The 21,467-nt window shown below is 35.9% G+C and overlaps 1 protein-coding gene across 5 annotated transcripts in view; it reads left to right on the top strand.

Annotated features, from left to right (window-relative positions):
- The window catches only part of RABGAP1 (RAB GTPase activating protein 1), a 219,971-nt gene that overhangs the window by 73,480 nt on the left and 125,024 nt on the right, over window positions 1-21,467 (top strand). For all 5 annotated transcript variants that reach the window (XM_020967635.2, XM_020967638.2, XM_020967636.2 and 2 more), the window contains 5 exons: window positions 2,369-2,526; window positions 8,494-8,604; window positions 9,478-9,544; window positions 15,881-15,983; window positions 16,672-16,841. In XM_020967635.2, the coding sequence (XP_020823294.1) occupies window positions 2,369-2,526; window positions 8,494-8,604; window positions 9,478-9,544; window positions 15,881-15,983; window positions 16,672-16,841 (609 nt within the window). The remainder of the gene's footprint in view (window positions 1-2,368; window positions 2,527-8,493; window positions 8,605-9,477; window positions 9,545-15,880; window positions 15,984-16,671; window positions 16,842-21,467) is intronic.

The following is a 21,467-nucleotide window of genomic DNA, read 5'->3' as shown; positions in this document are numbered from 1 at the left end:
ATTTTATCAGCGGTACTCTACATTGAGAGAGGCAGCTTGGCATAGCAGAGACAGAGCCGACTTCAGAACCAAGAAGATCTGAGTTCAAATCCCAGGTCTGCTACTTACTGCTTAGGTGATGGGCAAGTCACTTCACTTCTTAGCTCTCTGGGTAACTCTGAAACCACAAGTTTTGGAGAAGGTGCTGGCCTATATTGGTTGACTCCTCCAAAAATACTTGTGTCAATGAAATCAGGTGAATCCTCTGCCTCTACTGTGTAATGAGTAACTGGTGTTCAGAATGACTACCTTCAAGGTCATCAAAGGAACATTCTGTGTACACAGATTTAGAATTGGATGACTTTTACAGGTCATCTAGTCCAAGCCTCTCTTTTTACAAATGAAGATACCAAGTGACTTGCACAACACCATATAAACAGTAAGTAGCAGAGCTGATTTTTGAACCCAAGTCTTCTAACTCCCGACACCCTTCCCCTGCACTACACTGTTCAACCACAAACATTTATTAAGCACATACTGTTCATGTGCTATGGCAGGCAGTAAGGATGTGAAAGGCAGGGGACTTAATCTCTGCCCTCAGGAAATGTATGTTTATTGAATTCTATCAAAGCAGAAGAATGTTGTGGCAGAATTTTGCAAGTTTTCCAGCAAGCATTAAGAAAAAGGTTTTCCATTTAATGCAACAATTTGGTTTTCTTGAAATACATATTTAACACATAATTAAAAGGGTTTCCAACTCTGTAAAGGTACGATTAATGGAACATTCTGGCTGATTGAGTTTTTACTGTGTAAGGTGTTAGAAATTTCTCTTTATGGCATTTCTTAATATTTCTAAAGCCACTTAGTGTTGAAAATGTTATTCCTAATATATATTTGTGTTCATGGGTAGAAATATTAAAACTGAAAGTTCCTTATACCTTGAGCTGATCAAAAGAACAAAAATTTGCCTAAACCAAGAAAAGGTATATAGAAAGCATTTGGCTAGACTGTTAGCAATGTAAGCAGTTATACCGAATCTTCGGTGGAGACAGGTAGTATTTTATAGTAATAACAGTATTAATACTAAGTGATAATAACATTTACATAGCAATTTCAGGTTTGCTAAGCACTTATCTCATACCTTTACAGTAATCTTCTGAGGTATCATCTCCATTTTATGAATGAAGAAACTAAGGCTGAGTGAAGTTTAGTGACTTGCCCAAAGTCACACAGCTAGTAAATGGCTGAGGAAGGATTCACACTTGGGACTTTCTTACTCCAAGTCTAACATTCTATCCACTATGCCACCTGGTGGCCTCAAGTGACACAGCCTGCTTTGATTAGGAATGCTAGTTTTGACGTTTATCTGACTGATGCAGCTGTTCTGCTTTATGTTGATATAAGAAATGTATATGAAGGTAGGGATAGTAGAACGAGCAGTGGAATGAAAGTTAGGTAATACTAGTTCTTTGCTCTGCCATTTACTAGCTGTAGGATCATCAGTAATTTTAACTCTTCTGTGTTTCATTTGCCTCATCTGTAAAATGAAGGAGGTAAGGCTAGAGCAAGGTATCCAAATTTTTTCATTAGTGAACTGCATCATTAGAAAACTATAGTATGGCGGCCCATGGGAACTCTTGTGTCCTGGGACACTGGCACTGGATGTGGAGGTTTAGAACCTTTCTAGAGTTGAGTCCCAGAAGACCCTCTGGTGCTCTGTAAGGAAGTGGAATTGGAGACTCTCTAAAGACCCTTCTAGTCCTAATCCTTTGATTTGATTTTACAATTAATTATTTTCTACTTCTATTACAATTCCTGATTGATAGAAGTCTGTTCACATGATACCCAGCAGCAGTCAGGTCCACAATTATCATAGCAGGTGGCTGGTTTGGTCCTAATAGTCCATCAGTCTTTGTGTGCTACCTAATTAGATAAGATTTTTGTTGAGGGGGGGGTTCCCTGAGAATCTGTCAGATGACTCCCTGAGACCTAGCTGGCCATAGCTTTCAAAGGGTTGTTTATTATTATGATGTTGAAGCTCCTGGACTAAGGACCCTACAAAATTACTTCCAACTTGAACTTTCCCACGTTCAGTAATTCAGATTTTTCCAACTGCCTCTCTCTTCTTAAATGCCCTTTCTAGATAAGATTAATCTCATTTGAAAACTTAAAAAATGGGTGTTACCAGAGAAAGGAGAAACAATTGTAAATGCCCAGAGAAAATGTGAAGTGCCTCATTAGCATGCTGTGTGCCAGCAATCACAGGTCCCAGACTCTTTTCCCTCACTTTGTAGGAGAAAGAAACAATAGCCTTCCTTATTGTAGAAATGTATTTGCTAGTTTCTTTAGAAGCTTCCCCCCTAACCTCTCTGGTCTTTTGTGACTTCAGGTAAGTCGAATTCTCTACAGTTTTGCCACTGCCTTCCGCCGTTCTGCCAAACAGACCCCGCTTTCTGCCACTGCTGCACCTCAGACTCCTGACAGTGACATCTTCACCTTCTCTGTGTCTTTAGAAATAAAAGAAGATGATGGTAAAGGTTACTTTAGGTAGAGTATATCCTTTCATTCATTTGCTATGAGTCTATATTAATATGATCAATGTTTGGTAGTAAAACAAATAAAATGTTTAGTCATATAAATGAGTTCTATGTCTCTTGTTAGAGTTGTTTTTTAATTTCAAGGGAGTGTTTTGGGCTACTTTTAAAAGGTAGAATTTAAAGATTTATCTAACTGAAAGTATCAAAGGAAAATAAAGAACATTCTTCCCTGGAAGAAAAATTATCTATTTGGTACCATTATCTTTTTAAGCCAGATTAAACAATATACAGTTGACTTGTATCCTGAAGTACATGGAAGCTAAGATAGCTGATTTATGTATTTGTTTGGCTTGCTATAGCATAAAGAGCCTCTTACAAATGAAATCAAGTTTTCTAATTAAAGCATGAGAGGCAATGTGGCCTACTGTCTAAAGGACCAAACCTCAGTTGTGTGTTCCTGGACAGATTACTTAACCCCTCAGTGCCCCCCTAGCAACTTTCCAAGACTATAAATTAAAGATGAATTGCCGGTCTTCATCTATGGAGGGAGTTGCTATACAAGGGAATTGCTATACAAGGGAATTGCCCTCACTAATTATAAATAAATTATAAATAACACTATCTGAACAAACTGGAAAAAGAAAAATGTGGGTTTTGTCTAAAAGTTGTAGCCTTCATTGGGAGTAGTAATGACTTTATCTCCTTTTTAGTCAATATACCTTCCAGGATAAACATTTTTACTTCAGAAAGTAAAAGAAGCACTAGACTGGTAGTCATAAAGCCAAGGTGGGGTCCTAGCTCCGTAATCTTGGGCAACTCGCTTCTCCTTTCTGAGCCTCAGTTTCCTCATTTGTAAAACAGAAATAAATTACACTCAAAGTGTTATTATACATAAATAGCTCTTTGTGTTAAAAACATAAATGTTAGCTGCTATTTTTATAAATACGATTCATATTTTATAAATACTATTCAGAGTTCATAGCCAACAATTGGTTCTTGGCTATAGTTGGCCCTTTCAGCTTATCATGAAATTCTTGGTTATACTACATAACAGCAAAAATACTTTGATTTTTCAGGGATCTATAATTTCCTTGGTGTAGATAGTCCTTTCATTGATGCGAATTGCAAGCCGTACAAATCTTAGTGGATGCTCTTAGTGAATTCCCATAGGAAAAAAATATATTGTCTTGTGGCCAGTATGCCAGTTGATACTATGTGATACCAGCTTCTCTGGACTGTTCCTCAAGTGACAGACACATGTCTATTATCAGGGCTTTATTTGAAGCATTCCTAGCTTGGTAAATCATTGCCTTGAAGTAACCAATCTTCAGAGGAAAACAGTAGTAAAAGGATGTTAAAAACAACATATTTGTTTTACCACTTTTATTCTTAAAAAAACACTTTCCTCACAACAGCCCTGTATGTAGTATCCACATTTTACAGATAAGGAAACAGAGATTTTAAAGCTTAATGTCTTGCTGAGTGCCCCATAGCTGTTGGAACCCAAATAGTCTCTTTCTCCAAATCCATTGGACTACATTATGTTGCCTTCTTAACCTCTTCAAGAAATGGTGAGTGAAGAATAAAAAGATGGTGGTTTTGTTTTTTTGGTTTGTTTTTTTTTAATGTTGCATGGTTAAGTTCACATATTAAGAAATTGGCTTTACAGCCCCCTCTGCTGGCCAGTTCACTAGAAAACTTTGAAAATGGATTGTGCTTTTATTTAATGTGCTCCTATTTGGTAAAACAGTTGTTTAGGAAAAACATTTGAACTTTTTGAACTGTTTTCATAGGGTCGTGTCTTTAAACCTTAAGATAATTTTTTAGAATTTAACTGAAGATAACTTGGATATGTGTGGCCTCTTTCTGTAAAGCCTAAGGTATTAGAAATTTCTTATAAGCCTCAAAAATCTCTCAAGAAAAGGCCCTCAGTATGATATTAAGATAGTTTTGTTCCCATAATTCCCAAAGAAACCTTTCTGTACCCAGACTAGATGGCTGTCTCAAACACTCAGCAAATCAGTCTGCCATTCCCATTAGACATTACTGCTTCCTCCTCAGCCTTTTAAATTTCACAGTTTTCAATACCAAAGTGATATTTACAAATATTTGTCTCTTCTGATCTTCTTGACTGAGTTATACCCCTCAGTTTTCTCATATACATGTTACTTTATTACTTCAAAATAGCTACAATTGCATTAACCTGAATATGCTCCAAACCAGTACATACTCAAGCTTGAAGTGATAATTTATAGAAGTGACCAGAAAAACTCATCATCTGGTGGCCATCCTGGTGGGGAACATCTCTGCACTTAGTAAGGCCAGTCCCCAAATGACAGGTGCAGAGGCTTTCCAATTTGATAGAATTTGCCAGAGTTTATAGTCCCCTGGCACAGTTTTTTAAAACCCAAGATTACTTCCATGCTGTAATAAATAAGGCACAGGAGGATGATTTTTGTGGAAGAATTAGAATCTTAAATTTTATAACATTCTTGTAGTAGTTGATATTTATATGGTCTTGAACCCAAATTATATAATGTTAATTCTTCACAGGTATTTTTTAATACATCATGATCTTCAGAACTTCCATGTAGCCATTTATATCTTCTAATGATTGTGTTGTTTTTGCTTAGAGTTGCACAATAACCAGATTTATTTTAGATTTAAAGGATATATTGAGACCTAGACACACATAGGTGTTCTTCTTAAAGATCAAAGCAACCAGAAGTACTTGTGTGGGTTTAGTGGCCTGTTTTGTTTTTCTGGGTTTTAAAATAATATATGAAAGTTTTCTTATGATCTAATATTTTCTTAAATATAGTTTTAATATTAATTCAGTTATAATTATGATTACAAATATGTAGGATAGATTTTTGTGGTAAGTTCACATCTTACATGTATATATAAAAGCTTCTAAGAGTTTAGCATGACTGTTGACCTAATTGCTAATCATAAGCATAAGTTCATTGTCTTTATTTAAGGAGTCATTGAAATACTAAAAGGTAATTATAACATCTCCAGTTCTTTTCAGTTTTAATGTAGAATGATAGTTGTGAGGTCACTAGGCTTAGAACAGATATTTTTAACCTTTTTTGTATCATATACCCCTTTCACAATCTAGGGAAGCCTAAGGACCCCATTTCAGAATAATGTTTTCAAATGCATAAAATAAAATACTTAAGATTACAAAGTAAACCAATTATATAGAAATATAGTTGTCAATGTTTTTTTTTTAAGTTCTGAGACTCCAGTAAAGAACCCCCCTGTCTTACAGTTAAACTACTTGGAATTCAGGCTTCCCTCTCCAGTTAATCATTGTGTGTCAACTTAAGCAAATATCCAAAGTCCCTTCTAACTCAAAAATTTTGCAGTTCTATTTATAGATCAGCATTCAAAAGAAGAAAGAGAAAGAATGATTTCTATTCCTTCTCAGTAACAGAGAAAAATGTCATTTGTGTTCACCTCTGTAATAATGAACCTGAGTCATCTTGGTATAATGGGGGGGGATGACACAGATTTAGTGAACTTTTGTTCAAAGCCTGATTACTATATGAACCTTGGGTAAGGCACTTCTTATCTAGGGCTCGGTTATGGATTGGACTAGATGTCCTCTTCAGTCCCTTTCAGGTCTAAATCCATGATCCTGTGATCTGTCGAGGCTCAGATTCTTCATTTATCGAATATACTAACCACTTCACAAAGCTGTTGTGAAGATCAGATGAAATTATGAATATAAAAGCACTGTGACAGAAAAATGTCATGAAAGTGTAACTTATTACTTCTAAAGATCATTGATTATATCTTTGTGGATAGTTGCTCCCTAACAGTGGCTCACTCAATAGTTTCATGAGTTGCCCTTACCAACTTCATTACCAGGTGACAATCTTTTTTGTCACGTGTCTCTGAACTTAACTAAGCTGGTTCTAACATGACAGTCTGTTGCATGGCCCATAGAGCTTTTGTAGCTTGATGAGACCTACCAGAATATTAACTATGCTGCTATATAGCTTTTGAAAACCTTTTATCACCTCAAATAAGTATAGGAAACTAAACCTTAAGTAGAGAATGCTGTGGTCATACTGCAGAAGATTTTTAACTTCCTAGGTGGAGTCTCTACTGATGCAAATTAATCATGCCTCAGTAGATGGTCTTCATAATATATTGTAGCCCAAATAAAAATTCATTACATGATAGCCAGCCATCAGGTGATGAACCTCTCCTAATTTAGCTAAATCAAACTTCTGACAACAGACCCTAGTGTATTGCCAGATGTAGGTTCTACTATTACTTATTAGCTTTCTGTACTAACACAGGCCCTCCATGCCAAGATCATATGTTGAAGCAGGACTTTAATGGAGGATTATCTTAATATTATTATAATAAAAGAATAGGGAGTTAATTATTTGGTTCATAAAAAATTATAAAATGTGATGGTCTGTCTCTTCTCCAAGGTTGATTTCACTATTAAACCCAAATCGGTGTAGATTCTGAATCACGTTTTTAAATTATTCACTGCAATCCTTCTCCTGAAGAAATAATATGTGCCATGTTCTAATAACTCTAATGGGTTTTTTTTGGCTTATGTCATTTATTCTGTTGAACAAATGAAACTGAGAAAAAGAAGAATAATGGTCACAGCTACTTTTTTTTTTTATACCTTTTTAGGGCTTAGGGTGAGTGTTCCCTGGTACAGAACTTGAGCCCAGTTTAACAATACATCTTAAGCTATTTTATTGGTTCCTTTTTAGGATTAATTAATTTTATAATCTAAAACGATTTTAACCACAGGGTTGTATAATAGAAAAAGCAGTAGTTTTAGAATCAGGAGGTTATTTCAAATCCTAGCTCTCCCATTTATTACATCTTTGATCTTGGACAAGTCATTTACCTCCTCTGAGTCTCAGTTACATTTGTAACATGAGAGGATTGGAGCAAATGATCTGTAAGCTCATTTATGACTCTAAAATCATAAGTGGTAGGATCACAAATTTAGAAATGGAAGCTGCCCTAGAGATCACTGAATCCATCCACTCTCCTCTTTTTATAGGAAACTAAATCCCAAAGAGGTTAATGACTTACTCATAGCCGCACAGATCCTTTAACTGCAAATCCAACATTTTCCCCACTATCCCATCTTGGGATTCTAGTGGTAATTTCATATTGTATTTTGCTTCTACAGCAGTGATGCAAAGGCAAGATCCATTCATAGCTTCATTATTTTTTCAAAGGAAGAAAAAGAAAGCACAGAGATTTAGGTTTGAAGTCTTTTTTTTTAAAAGTTATGCTACATAATATATAGTGTATTAAATATTATATAAGAAAACACTATTCAAAATTAGTAAAAGCAATAAGACAATTTTCAAAAGAAGAAACACAAGTTTAATAATTACTGGAAGAAGTACACAACTTCATGATTATTGAAGACATACAAATTAAATCAACTTTGAAAGCAATTAAATTTCATAACTTAAATTTAAATCTTCATATCCATCAAATTGGCAAAAATAATCAAAAGTATTCAGACTGTTTGCTTGTGGGTTGTGGAGAAACAAGCACACTCAGTCATTGCTGGAAGAATTGCAAACTTTGTAGACTCTTTGGAAAGTACTTTTGACAGCACATGTTAATGAAAATAGTCATTCCTTTTGCCCTGATATTGGAAGTATGCCTTGAAAATGTTAACAAAGACAAACAAATAATAGCTGTCTGTTCAGATATTTTCATAGCAGCATTGTTTGTGATTGCAAAAAACTTGGAGCAACCTAAATGTCTGAAAATAGAGGAATTGTTAAATTGTGTTATATTAGTATAATTTTATAATAATGCCATAATACAATTATGATTGCCAAGTATGAGGAATGTAAAGTAGTGAAATAGCATATAAATTTGAAAGCAAGTTTACTTAGTTGTTTAATAAGCTCGTATTTTTTTAATTCAAATTAGTGAAGCCTTTTTTTTTGTGGGGGGGGGTTTATAGTGCAGTTCCTAAAGACAAGGACAGGCAGTGCTTCAAACTTCGACAGGGAATTGATAAGAAGATTGTCATTTATGTCCAACAAACAAGTAACAAAGAACTTATCATTGAAAGGTAAGCATTTTTAAAAGCTTGAAACTTCAGGATCATTTGAGATTTTTTAAAGCATTTAATGGAGAGTAAAAATTCCCATTGTGCTCTTAATGCCATCGTTGCACCTTTGTCTCATTTCACCATTCAACAAACACATAAAAAGCAACTGCCTTGGGTAGTGCACACTATTCTATGAACTGGTTCTATTTGAAATGTTGACAGTTTTTTTAATACTGTAGTAACTCTTTGCAATCTGCCGTATTTTCCCTGGATTTTGTCCTGGCATGTTTACCAGAGAAATAGTCTGACTAAATAAAATATGGCCTTATTTTTCAGTTTTATGGTACTTGTTTATCTTTTTTTGTTTCATTGAGAAACAAAGGTTATATTTTTGCCAATCATAAATATGTGAGATTAGAAATATTAAACATTTTAGGAATCTGCAATTTTGTTAGTTTGGGTATCCTTTCTACCAATACTGATTGCTGCCCTTTCATGCCTTCGTGTATTGTCTAGGTGATTCGTTGTCAAAATATTCAACTTGTAGCAAAGTCTTTGGTGATGAATCACTCTGCATTTCACTTGCCTGGTCCTTGAATGGTACATTATCTATTGATAATCCTGTCCTTAAAGTATTTCTAACTTAATTGTACCTACCATACCTTTCACTCTGCTAGGCATAGCCTTTGAAAACCCTGGATGACTTGCATGTTCAGGTGAAATATTTGAGGAAGACATCTATGAAAGGATAGTAGGAAATTGACTGACAGTTTTAATAAACTTCAAATTTTCAATCAGAGTATCATAAATTGACCAGTTGCTTTGTATTTTAAACTTTATTTACTACATGTGGTTTTCTTTTTCCAAGTTAATATTGGTACTTGTTTTTTGCAGATGTTTTGGCCTTCTCCTCAGCCCTGGAAAAGATGTGCGGAATAGTGACATGCACTTACTAGATCTGGTATGATCATGTTTTGTTGGCAGATTTATATTTGATTTTCTCAGTAAAGAACAGTTCACTCTTCTTCCTCTCCCTGTCCCTACAACCATACTTTGAGAATGGTAGAAATCACTAGATTTGGAGTCAGCATATATAGGTTCAAATGATACCTGTGGAGGGTTACATACTACCTATGTAACATTAGGCAAGTCATTTATCTTCTCTTGTTGTTCAGTCATTTAATTGTGGCCAGCTCTTTGTGACCCTGTGAACCTAATCACATCAGTACTGTCCATGGGGTTTTCTTGGCAAAGATACTGAAATGGTTTGCCCTTTCCTTCTCCAGTGGATTAAGGCAAACAGAGGTTAAGTGACTTGCCCAAGGTCACACAGCTAGTGTCTGAGGCCAGATTTGAACCCGAGTCTTCCTGACTCCAGACCTAGTGCTCTATCCACTGAACTATCTAGCTGCCTCCTTATCTTCTCTAGGCCTCTTTTTTTCCACCATAAAATGAAGAGATTGAACCAGATGATCTCTGAGGTCCCTTATAGCTTTTGCTTTCTGTAGTCTGTGTGGGAATATCCATATCTTTAAAATTATAGATCCTTCACAGAATGTGTAATTTTGTATGATTTAAGAGTAGAAGGGGACTTAGAAGTCATCTAGTCCAGAGGTTCTTAACCTTTTTTGTGTCATGGATTCCTTTGACAGTCTGGTGAAGCCTATGGACCTTTTTCCAAATAATTTTTTAAATACGTAAAATTACAAACAAAAACAATTATATTGAAATGCAATTATAAAATTAATTTTTAAAAACAAATTCATGAACCCGGGTTAAGAATCCCCAGTGTAGTCTAACTCTCTTGTTGAGTAACAAAAAAATACCAAGTAGAGATCCTGGAAGCAATAGAAGCCACTGAAATTTATGGAGTGAGGGAGTAATGTGCTTTAGGAAAGTCGCTTTGGTAGATGTAGAGGAAGGATTGAAAAAGAGAGAGATATTAAGCAGAAAGGTAGATTAGGAAACTGTTGGTTTAGTCCAAATGAGAGAGGATGTGCGTACCTCACAGTTCAGTGGTTAGGTACACACTGAAAATCTCTAGCCTTCTACGCTACTTAATTCTAAATCCTCAACCTGTTGGATGTCTTCCTTTAATTCTTTTTGTTTTTGAATATTGCCAGGATGTCTCTTGCTTGCTCATCTCTTGCTTCTCATTCTTATTACATGACCAGTCCACCTCATTTTCTGATCTTTCATGTTTTTATAGTTCTTCACTCAGCTGAAACTGCTCTCTCCAAAGTTACTATCATCTCTTAACTGCCAAGTTTATTAGCTTTTTCTCAATCCTCATCCTTTATGACCCCACTATAGCAGATGAAGCCAGATTTATATATCTGGCCCTAGTCCCTCTCTTGAGTTTTAATCCCTCATTACCAGTTGCCTGTTGGACATTCCAAAATGGATATCCTCAAACTCAACATTCCTCAAACAAAACTCCTTTTCTTTCTTTTTTTCCCCCACTTAATAGTATTTTATTTTTTCCAATTACACATAGTTTTCAACATTCACTTTTATAAGATTTTGAGTTCCAGATTTTTTTATCATTCTCTTTCCTCCCCCCTCCCCAAGACAGCAAGCAATCTGATATAGGTTATACATGTATAATCAAAATCATCATATTTCTACATTAGCCATGTTGTGAAAGAAGAATCAAAACAAAAGGGGGAAAAAAGAGAGAAAATAGTATAGTTCGATCTGCGTTCAGACTCCATAGTTCTTTCCCTGGATGTGGATAGTATTTTCCATCATGAGTTTTTTGGAATTGTCTTACACCGTTGTATTGCTGAGAAGAGCTAAGTGTGTCAAAGTTAATCATCGAACAATGTTACTGTTACTGTGTACAGTGTTCTGGTTCTGCTCACTTCACTTTGCATCAGTCCGTGTAAGTCTTTCCAGGTTTATCTGAAACCTATATGGTCATTATTTCTTATAGTACAATAGTATTCCATTACCTTCATATACCACAAGTTGTTCAGCCACTTCCCAATTGATGGGCATCCCCCTCAATTTCCAGTTCTTTGCCACTACAAAAAGAGCTGCTATAAATAGTTTTGTACATGTGGGTCTTTTTCCATTTTTCATTATCTCTTTGGAATACAGACCTAATAGACTCCACTCCTTTTCTGAACTTCTCTAATTTTGTTAAGAGAACGACTGTCCTTTCACTCACCTAGGTTCACAACGTTGAAATCATTTTCAACTTATAAGTTTTCTTCATCCTGAATATCCAGTCAGTTGCCATGTCTTGCATATTCTACTTGTACAGCATTGTTTTGCTTTTGTCCCAGTCTTTCTGTTCACATAGCGCCCCCATCACCAGTTTGTCTAGACTGGTCCTGTGTCCTCCAGATTGGTCCCATTTCAAGTGTCTCTCCTTAACAGAGCCGTTAAAGAGAATATCCTAAAGTACAGGTCTGGGGGCAGCTAGTTGGCACAATGGATAAGAGCACAGGCTCTGGAGTCAGGAGGACTTGAGTTCAAATCTGGCCTCAGACACTTGACACTTACTAGCTGTGTGACCCTGGGCAAGCCACTTAACCCCATTGCCTAGCCAAAAAATAAAATAAAATAAAGTACAGGTCTGACCATGTTATTTCTCTGGACTCGATAAACTCTGGTGGTTCCCAGTTACATTCACATTCAAATATTAAATCCCTTGTTTGGCATTTAAAGCCCTTCAGAACATGGCCTTAACCTACCTTTCCAGGCTTTTATATGACTCTCCTTCACATACTAGTTGGTTCAACTAAAGCGACCTGTTTACTGTTCCACACATATAATATGCCATCACCTATTTACATTCCTTTTCACTGGCTGACCTTTCTGTCTGGAATCTACTCTCTCATTTCTGCCTCTTAGAATGCCTGGTTTCTTTAGTGCTTAGCTTACTGATCATTTGCTGATTCTGCAGTTCCTACTGTCTTCTCACTTCTACCCTTACCCTCCTCCAAAAATCATTATTTATTTATTTGTTTTATATTTGTCTGTGTATATATATGTGTATATATATATATATATGTATATATATATATGTATATATATATATATATGTATATATATATATTTATATATATACATACATACACACACACACACATATATATATATATATATATATATATATATGTTGTCTTTCCTGGTAGAATGTCAGCACCTTGAGAGCAAGGACTATTTCATTTTTGTCTTTATATCCAGCTCATAGAGCAAAGCCTGGCAAAAATTTACGCTTAATAAAGGCTTGTTGATTGATTGATGTTTCCCTCCTGTTGTTCCTGGGCTTATTCATGAGTCAGTTTTTAAATATTCATTCTACTACTTGACCCTTTTTACCTATCCTGCTTCTTCTGAGCCATATTATAGTTTATAGGTCTCATTTCACCAATTCTTGGTGAAAAGTTGAATTTTCTTGCTTGAATTAGAATCACTAGTCCCTGTTGTTGATTAGCCATACTTTGTACATTTGAATGTAGGCATCTTATGCCATAGGTTTTATTATTGATTTTATTGGATTTTGTTTTTTGTGAACTCGTATTTCGTTTGTATTCTTCCTATGTTATAACTACTCAATAGTATCCAGCTCATATGTACACAGGCAATTTCATCCCTCTCAGTTTAAAGCACATATGATTAGATTGCAAGACTAGGCAATTTAACTTTTTTTTTTTTTTGGCTAGGCAATGGGGTTAAGTGACTTGTCCAGGGTCACACAGCTAGTAAAGCATCAAGTATCTGAGGTCAGATTTGAACTCAGGTCCTCCTGACTCCAGGGCGGGTGCTCTATTTGCTGTGCCTCCTAGCTGCTCCAGTAATTTAACTCTTACCAGCACTTGTTAAGTGCACTCCATTTTTGCCTAGGAATATCTCATTCTTGTATCTTATGCCATGGTGCAGAAATTCAGATCCCTTTTTTCAGATAGCATCTTCTAAACTAATTGCCTATTTTTCAAGTCTAGTTTTCTCTTCTGAATCCCTCACCTTCAATGAGCAGTAGTGATGAAAACATCATCTTTACCTTTAATATGGTCCTCAGTTTCTTTCTCAAGACTTCATAATCTTTATCAATCCTTTCTAGGTTCTTTCTGGCAATATCATTTATGTCCACATGAATTTCCAACAAAAGTGGGTGGTAGCCATTTGCTATAAGGTTGACAAATAGCTGCCTTAATACCCCTTAGCAGGGAGTCATCAACCTACATTATTTATCTCTTCTTCCATCTGACTTTTACTGGCTAATGCCCCACCTGTCAGTACTTACGGATCTATGTCATCTATCATTCCATATATAACAAGCAGGTGCTTTCTCCAAAGAGTACCTGACTCTCTTTTTGGGAAGACTTTCCAGTTCGTTTCTCAGTTGGACCTGCTCAGAGATTTTTTTGCCCTTGGTACTCTGCACAACTCTTGGGTTCTCTCTCCCTGCCAGTCTTCTGACCCAGGTCATGAAGCCCTTCTGCCTCTTCAGATTCATTTATTCCTAACTTTTCACACTGGAGTACTTCTCTTTAAGGAATATTTCATAGTACCTGATGACCTGGAAAGCCAAAAGGTGTTTGCTGAGCCAAACAACTCCATCTTGGAGATAACTTAGTTATTGAATCTTGAGCTGCTTTAAATTTTGTGTTCCCTTCAGAACAGATATACTCTTCGTGTCTTTGTTCTTGTCTAGCTCATTTTTTCTTTTTTTCCTGTTAGACTGAACTTTCTAAGAGCAGGATCTGTTTTTGTCTTTTTTTTTTTTTTGTATTCCCAGTTCTTTGCACAGTGTCTGGTGCATACAGAGGAGATGCTCAGTTAGTGAAAGATGAGTAAGAACACCACCTCCCTCTTTGTGCAGCATATCAGCAGTGTTAGAGTCCAGATGTGGGAGTTCTCCCTTCACTGTGGTTGAAAAGAGTTGACTATAGAAATCCTGGCAGTCTGTTTCATTAGACTTCTGCTTCTTTTTTCCTTCCATGTCAACAATGTATGTTCTTATGAAATGAATAATATCAGTTGTACGATAGATTTATTTTTCTTTTTACAATGCATTTTGTTGTTTTATGAGAATGTATTAGCTACAATCTTAGATTATCATTCACCAGACTGTTTTGCAAAGTACTTGTACTCTCAAAATTAGCTGGTGCTAATTGCTGATTAAAGCAAAGCTTTGCAAAGAAATCAAGTATTTGTGAACTGAGGTTATTTTTCTTGTTTTTTTTTTCTCTACTAACAACAATAACTGACATGTAGAAAATGCTTCAGGTTTGCAAAGTGTTTTATACACATTATCTCATTGAATTTTGGTGACAACCCTATTGTATACCACAGCTGTTGTTAATTTTACAGGTATATAATTGCCCTAGATCACACAACTGGTCACGCCCAGTCCTTTTTCCGCTACACCATACTGTGTAGCTTACTAGTAACAAGTTTTTCAGCTTTCCTGGCCTTTAATCTTTTATCTTATAAAGGGAAGAGAGTCACACTGAGTATTCTCTGAGAGCCCTTCAGACCAACATTCTGTGAGTCTGTGAATCAAATGAGATGATGTGTTTAAAAGTAGTTTGTATACTCCAAACTTCTATATTGACATAGTGGATCTCTTTTATTAATTGGTGAAAGGACTCTTCTTTAGAATTTAACTTTTGTATTTTGTTTCCTTCCGTATACAAAATGTTGTCTTCCCAAACCACTGAGTCCCTATTTAACACTAATGCTTCTGCAACCCACTTTCAGCTAAACCGAGGTAGGAAAATCTAATTTATAAAACAGATAAGTTAAGGGAGGTTTTTTTATTTTACGCAAGGATGTGCTTTAGGATGCCTTTAGAAGTTGAGTTCACCTACTATATTTAAAGCTTTATTCATATTGAAGCCATTCCTTTTAGAAGTAACTTTTAAGGAACTTACCAAGTTCATAAAGCAAAGTGCTTGGAGACCTTTACTCCCTTGAGCTCACTTTTTCATGCATGTGTAGCTCTAATTTCACTTTGTAGGAGAACAGGCAGTACAGTTGAAAGAGCCCTATTCTTGGTGTCTCTACAGTACAGTTTTAGATCCATCCAAAAGGCCATATGACCTCTGACAAATTGCACCCTCTTTGTACCTCTGTTTCCTCATCTACGAAATGGTATTGTTAATCCTTATCCTACCATTCTCACTGGGTTGTTGTATGTATCAAGAGAATATATAATTTGCTTTATAAATTGTAATGAGCATATAAATATCAGCTACTGTTTTTGAAGAGGCAGCAAAATGAACATTAACTATTGCTAAGTCCCATTTTGGCTCAGGCTTACTTTCACTCTTTTCCTTAGGAATCTATGGGGAAAAGTTCAGATGGGAAGTCTTACATCATTACTGGTAGCTGGAACCCTAAATCCCCACACTTCCAGGTTGTAAATGAAGAAACACCAAAAGGTATTTTTTTTCCCTCACAGATGTTTGTGTTCATGCCTCCAGTAAGCTTCAAACTGTTGTCATCATTGGCATGAAGTCAACACAGCTCAGATTGTGTTATAGCAAATACCAACAACAGAAACGCAACATTACCTAAATCCAAACCCTCAAGCCCATATTTTGCCTGTAACTGAGACAACCTGTTTCTAACAGAAGCTACTCCTTATTTGCTACTAATCAGCATGGTGATTTTGTGCAAGTTATGACCTTGCTACCTCAGTTTCTTCATCTGTAAAATTAAGGCGGTAGACCAAATAATCTCCACATCTCTTTCGAGTTCCAGTCTGTTGGAATTTGTTGAAATATGATTTGAGCTGTAAGCAAAATAATATTTCTTTTAGGTAGAAAGTTATTGCAAAGGACTTTTTGTCATTGGTTTCAGTCTTTTTCTTTACCTTGATGGAAGAGCATTGCTTCAGACATTTTACAATTAATTAGACCGCAGCTTATCTTGCCTTATGTATTCATCTTCCTGTTGATATTTCTAAGATATGTAATTTCCTTAATGGAGACTTATTTTAATTATTTTATTATATGCTACCGTGTCAAAATTTGCTAAAGTTTATTTTGCAGAATTAAGAGGAACGTGTTTGTATTAAGCATACAAATAAGTTGCTATCCTTTTCTCTCTCTCTCTCTCTGTCTTCAGACAAAGTGCTGTTCATGACTGCAGCTGTTGATTTGGTCATAACAGAAGTGCAGGAACCTGTCCGGTTTCTTCTAGAGACAAAAGTCCGAGTTTGTTCACCTAATGAGAGGCTATTCTGGCCCTTCAGCAAGCGTAGCACTACTGAAAACTTCTTTTTGAAGCTAAAACAGGTATTGATCCCTTCTGCACAATTCTTAGGGTGAAAAATAAATCTAGAACTGACTTGTCTTCAATTCAAAGGCATTTATTTGATCTAACACCCTAAAATTAGAGACACGCTTTTTATCTTCTGATATCTATGTTTTTAAATATATGGATTGATAAAGATTAATTTTGTCCCTTTCAAGAGTTTGTTCTTGGGTTTGGGAACGTGGTTTTGGTTGATGGCTTAAATATTTTTCTTAAGTAATAAGAGCTTATATTTCTCTAGTACTGGAAATTTTACCAAGCACTTTTCTCACAATAGCTCTGTGATAAAGAATAATACAAATAGTATTATCTGCATTTTGTAGAACATAAAAATAGAGCATTTAAAATATTATTTACTAAAATTGATAAAGGTACAATCTCTTGGAAGCCATTATTTCATTTATTTTTAAATTATATTTTTGCCTTTTTTTTAACATCAAAATCACTTCCCCTTAGCCCCATCCAACTGAAATCTTTCCTTGTAATGAAGAAAAACATTGAAGCAAAGCCAGTCAATGACAAGCAACTGCATCTGAGAATTTGTGCCATTCCACATCCATAGTCCCCACCTTTCTGCCAAGGGCTGGAAAATGTTTCCGTTTCAGTTTTCTAAGGCCAATGTTTCACTGTTTATCAGAGTTTGATTGCATTTTTAAAATATCATTCACATTATTATAGGCATTGTACACAATATTAATCTTGCTTTCTTTATTCTGCATCACATTGTTCCAGTCTTCTTGTTTCTTTCTAAATTCTTTATAATTTTATCATTTCTTATAGTAAAATAATTTAGCATGTCTCACAGTTTGTTTGGCCATTTCCCAGTAGTTGAATGCCCAGTGTTTACTTTTTTTTTTTTGATGCCTAAGAGAATGCTGTTTTGAATATTTTGTTTTACAGAAGATCTTTAGGAACATACTGTTACAGTTATGAGGTAAAAAGAAAGGACACTGGGCTGTTTGCCTCCTTTCTCAGTCAGAACCTTAAGTGAATAGTATCAAGGGCCTAGTCTTTGACTTTTAGAGTTCCTGGGGTCTTTCTTAAGGTCTTCTCCAATTGTACCAGGAGGACCACTGTTCTGCCCCAACTCTTATTTGTTTTTGCTGTTGTATGTTCATCCTGCAGTGCTATTTTGCCTTGTTTGTAGAGGAAATCTAGAGAGCCTGGTATTTTCTGACCTACTTCACCATCTTCCCAGAATCCTCCCTTCTACAGTTCTTTATTGCTAATATCCTGCAGCCTGCTCATTCCTACCATGCCTCTCTGTGTTGTCTTTAGGAGACCCTTTACTTAATTCTAGAGATGATATTCAGTGACTCACAGCCATACGGCATCACTGGTAGATTACCGATGTTTAAAAGGTGGGCTTTTGTTTGACAAAGAAACTAGGAATGATTAAAAGTCCTGCGCAACTTCCAGAGCAATCCAATCTGCTCTCCTATACTTTTTAAAATTCTGATTTTAGCTTGTTCTCTAAGAGCAAGATCATTTGTCCAAGATGTATGTACTAATGTACCAGATCTGTGAGTTGTCCATCCAAATGTATGCCTTAGTCTGGATAATAAGAATTCGTTATCTGCTTGGCTTTTGGGTAATTAAGCCAAAGTACTTTGATTAGATCGCACTTAGGAGGCTTAATAAAGTTCGATAGTTTGATACAGTGAGCACAATGTCATCTGCCAACCAGATTTTCTACAGGACTTTGCTATTTATAGGGACTTTCTCTTTGATTTTAACTCTGTACTAGAATCTGTCCATGAAAGTGACAAATATCTTTGGTGAGAAATATGTCTATTTTATGAGTGTTTGATAGTAATTATCAGAAGATCATTGGGCAGTATTATCTCTATTGTTACCTCTTTGAAGGAATCATGTATGATACTGACATTTGCATGGTTGACAGCTTGTTGGGAGGGAAAGTCTTCAAGATGTCATTTTGCTCTACCCAAATACTTTTTTATAGTAAACAAGTCTGGTGGAATCTTATATTTTCTCTTCTTCTTAGTTATCTGACTTCTGTTCTTCTGTGTAATGTCACTGCCTGCTACCTTTGCTGATTCCTTCATCAAGATGTCCTCCATGTCTGCATAAATTGGTCTCAAAAAATTTTAATGTCATAGGAAAATATCCTTATCAATAGTAGTTACTGATATTTTTTCAGTTGTCTTTTTGATAATATTTTTTTCCAAGCCTTTCATAACTTCCCCCTTTCTAGGTAGCTTAAGAAGTCCTAGCTGTTTGACTGCTTTCTCATTCTGTACCTCAAAAGGAGTCCTTAATATCCTCAAAATAATTTCACCTCCAACATAGATCTTCTCTCTTGCTTGGTTCATTCCAATTGCTTTTCCCATTTTGGGCTCGTTTAGCCATTTCTCCTTCCTTAGTCTGTGATTTGAAGGGTCCAACTGTAGTATTTGTTAGTAATCAGCAAAAGAGATTATTAGAGAAATCATCACAGATCTTTTCCATTTTTAATTGTTCATATTGCTCCCTAAGATTTCATGTCATTGGGACCATCTGCTTTATGATGTAATTGTGATCATGTTCTCTACCATCTTCCTCCACAAAATTTATTAAATGCATGTATTGCCTACACTAGTATTGCCCTTAGTTACTGTCTGCCTTTTGATCAGGAGAGTAAACTTTGGCTGGCTACAGTGGTTTGTAAGCTTGTTGGGGTTATGTGTTATGTTGGGTTGTTGATTTACATTAGTTAATTTTTCTTAGTAAAGTTCTGTTCTTTTTTCTATATTTGTTCTTTTACCTGTTCCCCATTTATTTCATATCTGCAGCTTATGTAAACAAGACAGGCTGGAGTTCTCTTGATTATATGCCATATCTTTCTCATTTTCATTCTTCTAATATGTTGATCACTTTGATCTTTGCGCTGATAAGTTGATCTAACTGTACACTTAATTAAAAATGATTCACATTTTGGTAACTAGTTGTTTCTTGTCTTTTATGCTGTTCATTTAATTTTTAAAGTCACTGGATGCTTGCACGTCCAATGCCTATGACTCCATTTCTGAAGAAAGTGATATATAGGTATGAAGCTTCTTTGTAGTCTGTAAGTTTTTGGAGTCTTTCATTTCTTATTTCTAATCTTATTTTTCAACATATTTTTCACTGTCCTCAGGTAATTTCAGATGATAATAAGTGTTTAATTAGTTTCCTCAGAAGGTTCCACTTCACCAGAGATTTTCCAACAGATCCATGTGAGGGATGTTGTATTGTTAAATAAGAATTTTGCTCAGATATGGTTTGAATTAGATGACCTGTAGAGTTTTTGATGCACAAATTCTATGTTTCTGATTTGATAACAGTCATTAGTCAACAAGCACTTATTACACAACATTGACATGTGCTAGGCATTTGCTAAGTGCCAGAATAACAGGTGCTTAACAGCCAGAACATCCTTTACCTCCTAAGCAGTTCTGGAGACACTGAAAATACTTCACTTCTTGGATTACCTTTTTAAGGTTACATTCTGTTATGACCATATTGCCTCCGATATGTCACAATTAATTAGATCAGAACTTATCTTATATATTAGCCTCCTTGAGATTTCTGAGACTTGTTTCCTTGATGAAAACAAGTGAGACAATGTTCTGCTCCCTAGTGATTTCAATAGCATGATTGTTGAACGTAAAAAAACATTTAATTTAGTTCAGCAAATTGCCACTTTAAAGGCTCTCTCCATCAACATTATACAAGATTCCTTGAAAGCGATAACAAGCATAACTCTCTTCAATAAACCTCATATCATTAATATCAAATGAGGATTAAAACAGGGAGACACACATTCACCAAAGGTGTTTGCTGTCACAGCAGTCCAAATTGAAGAAATATTCCCTAGAAATGGTTAAAATCTTTCTTTCACGTGCTCTTATTAGCAGATGGTATTGTTCTAATTGTATCAAGCTCCAGAACAAGTCCTTATTTCTAACTTCAACACCCCCTTCTCTTCTCTGACACTGTCACCACCCTGGTGTGGACCATTGTTACTTCATACGTGGAATATTGCTATAGCCTGCTGTTTGGTCTCCTTGCCTCAAGTTCTCCTCAATACAGTCCAACTTTTTGGCAGTCAAATTAATGTTTCTAAAGCTTGTCTCCTCTCTCTTCCCTACTTCCTCTCTCTCATCCTCTTCCCCTCCTACCCCCCAAAGCCCTCCATCTACTCTGTGATCCAGTAGCACTGGCCTGCTTGCTGGTCCTTTCACCAGACATTCCATGTCACAGCTCTGCATTTTCATTAACTCAACCCCATGTCTGACACTCTCTCCCTTCTCTTCTCCACAGCCCAGCTTTCTTCAAGTCTCAGCTAAAGTCCTCCCCTTTTGGAAGAAGCTCTTTCTCATCCACATTAATGCTAGTGCTTCCCCTTTACTGGTTATCTCCAATTTTTCCTGTATAGAGTTTGTTTGTACATAATTGTTTGTATTCTGTCTTTTCCACTACACCGTGAGCTCTTTGGTAGCAGAGACTGTTTTTGTCTTTCTCTAGCACTTAGCACAGTGTCTGGCAAATAGAGGAAGTTAGGTAACTACCTGAAAGAACATTGGAGAGCCTCCTAATTGGGATCCATAATCACTCAAAAGAGTTTA

Source organism: Phascolarctos cinereus, unplaced genomic scaffold, assembly GCF_003287225.1.
Source record: "Phascolarctos cinereus isolate Bilbo 61053 unplaced genomic scaffold, phaCin_HiC Scaffold_2;HRSCAF=192, whole genome shotgun sequence".
Lineage (NCBI taxonomy): Eukaryota > Metazoa > Chordata > Mammalia > Diprotodontia > Phascolarctidae > Phascolarctos > Phascolarctos cinereus.
Note: the sequence above shows the minus strand (reverse complement) of the source record. Positions and strands in the feature narration are given on the sequence as shown.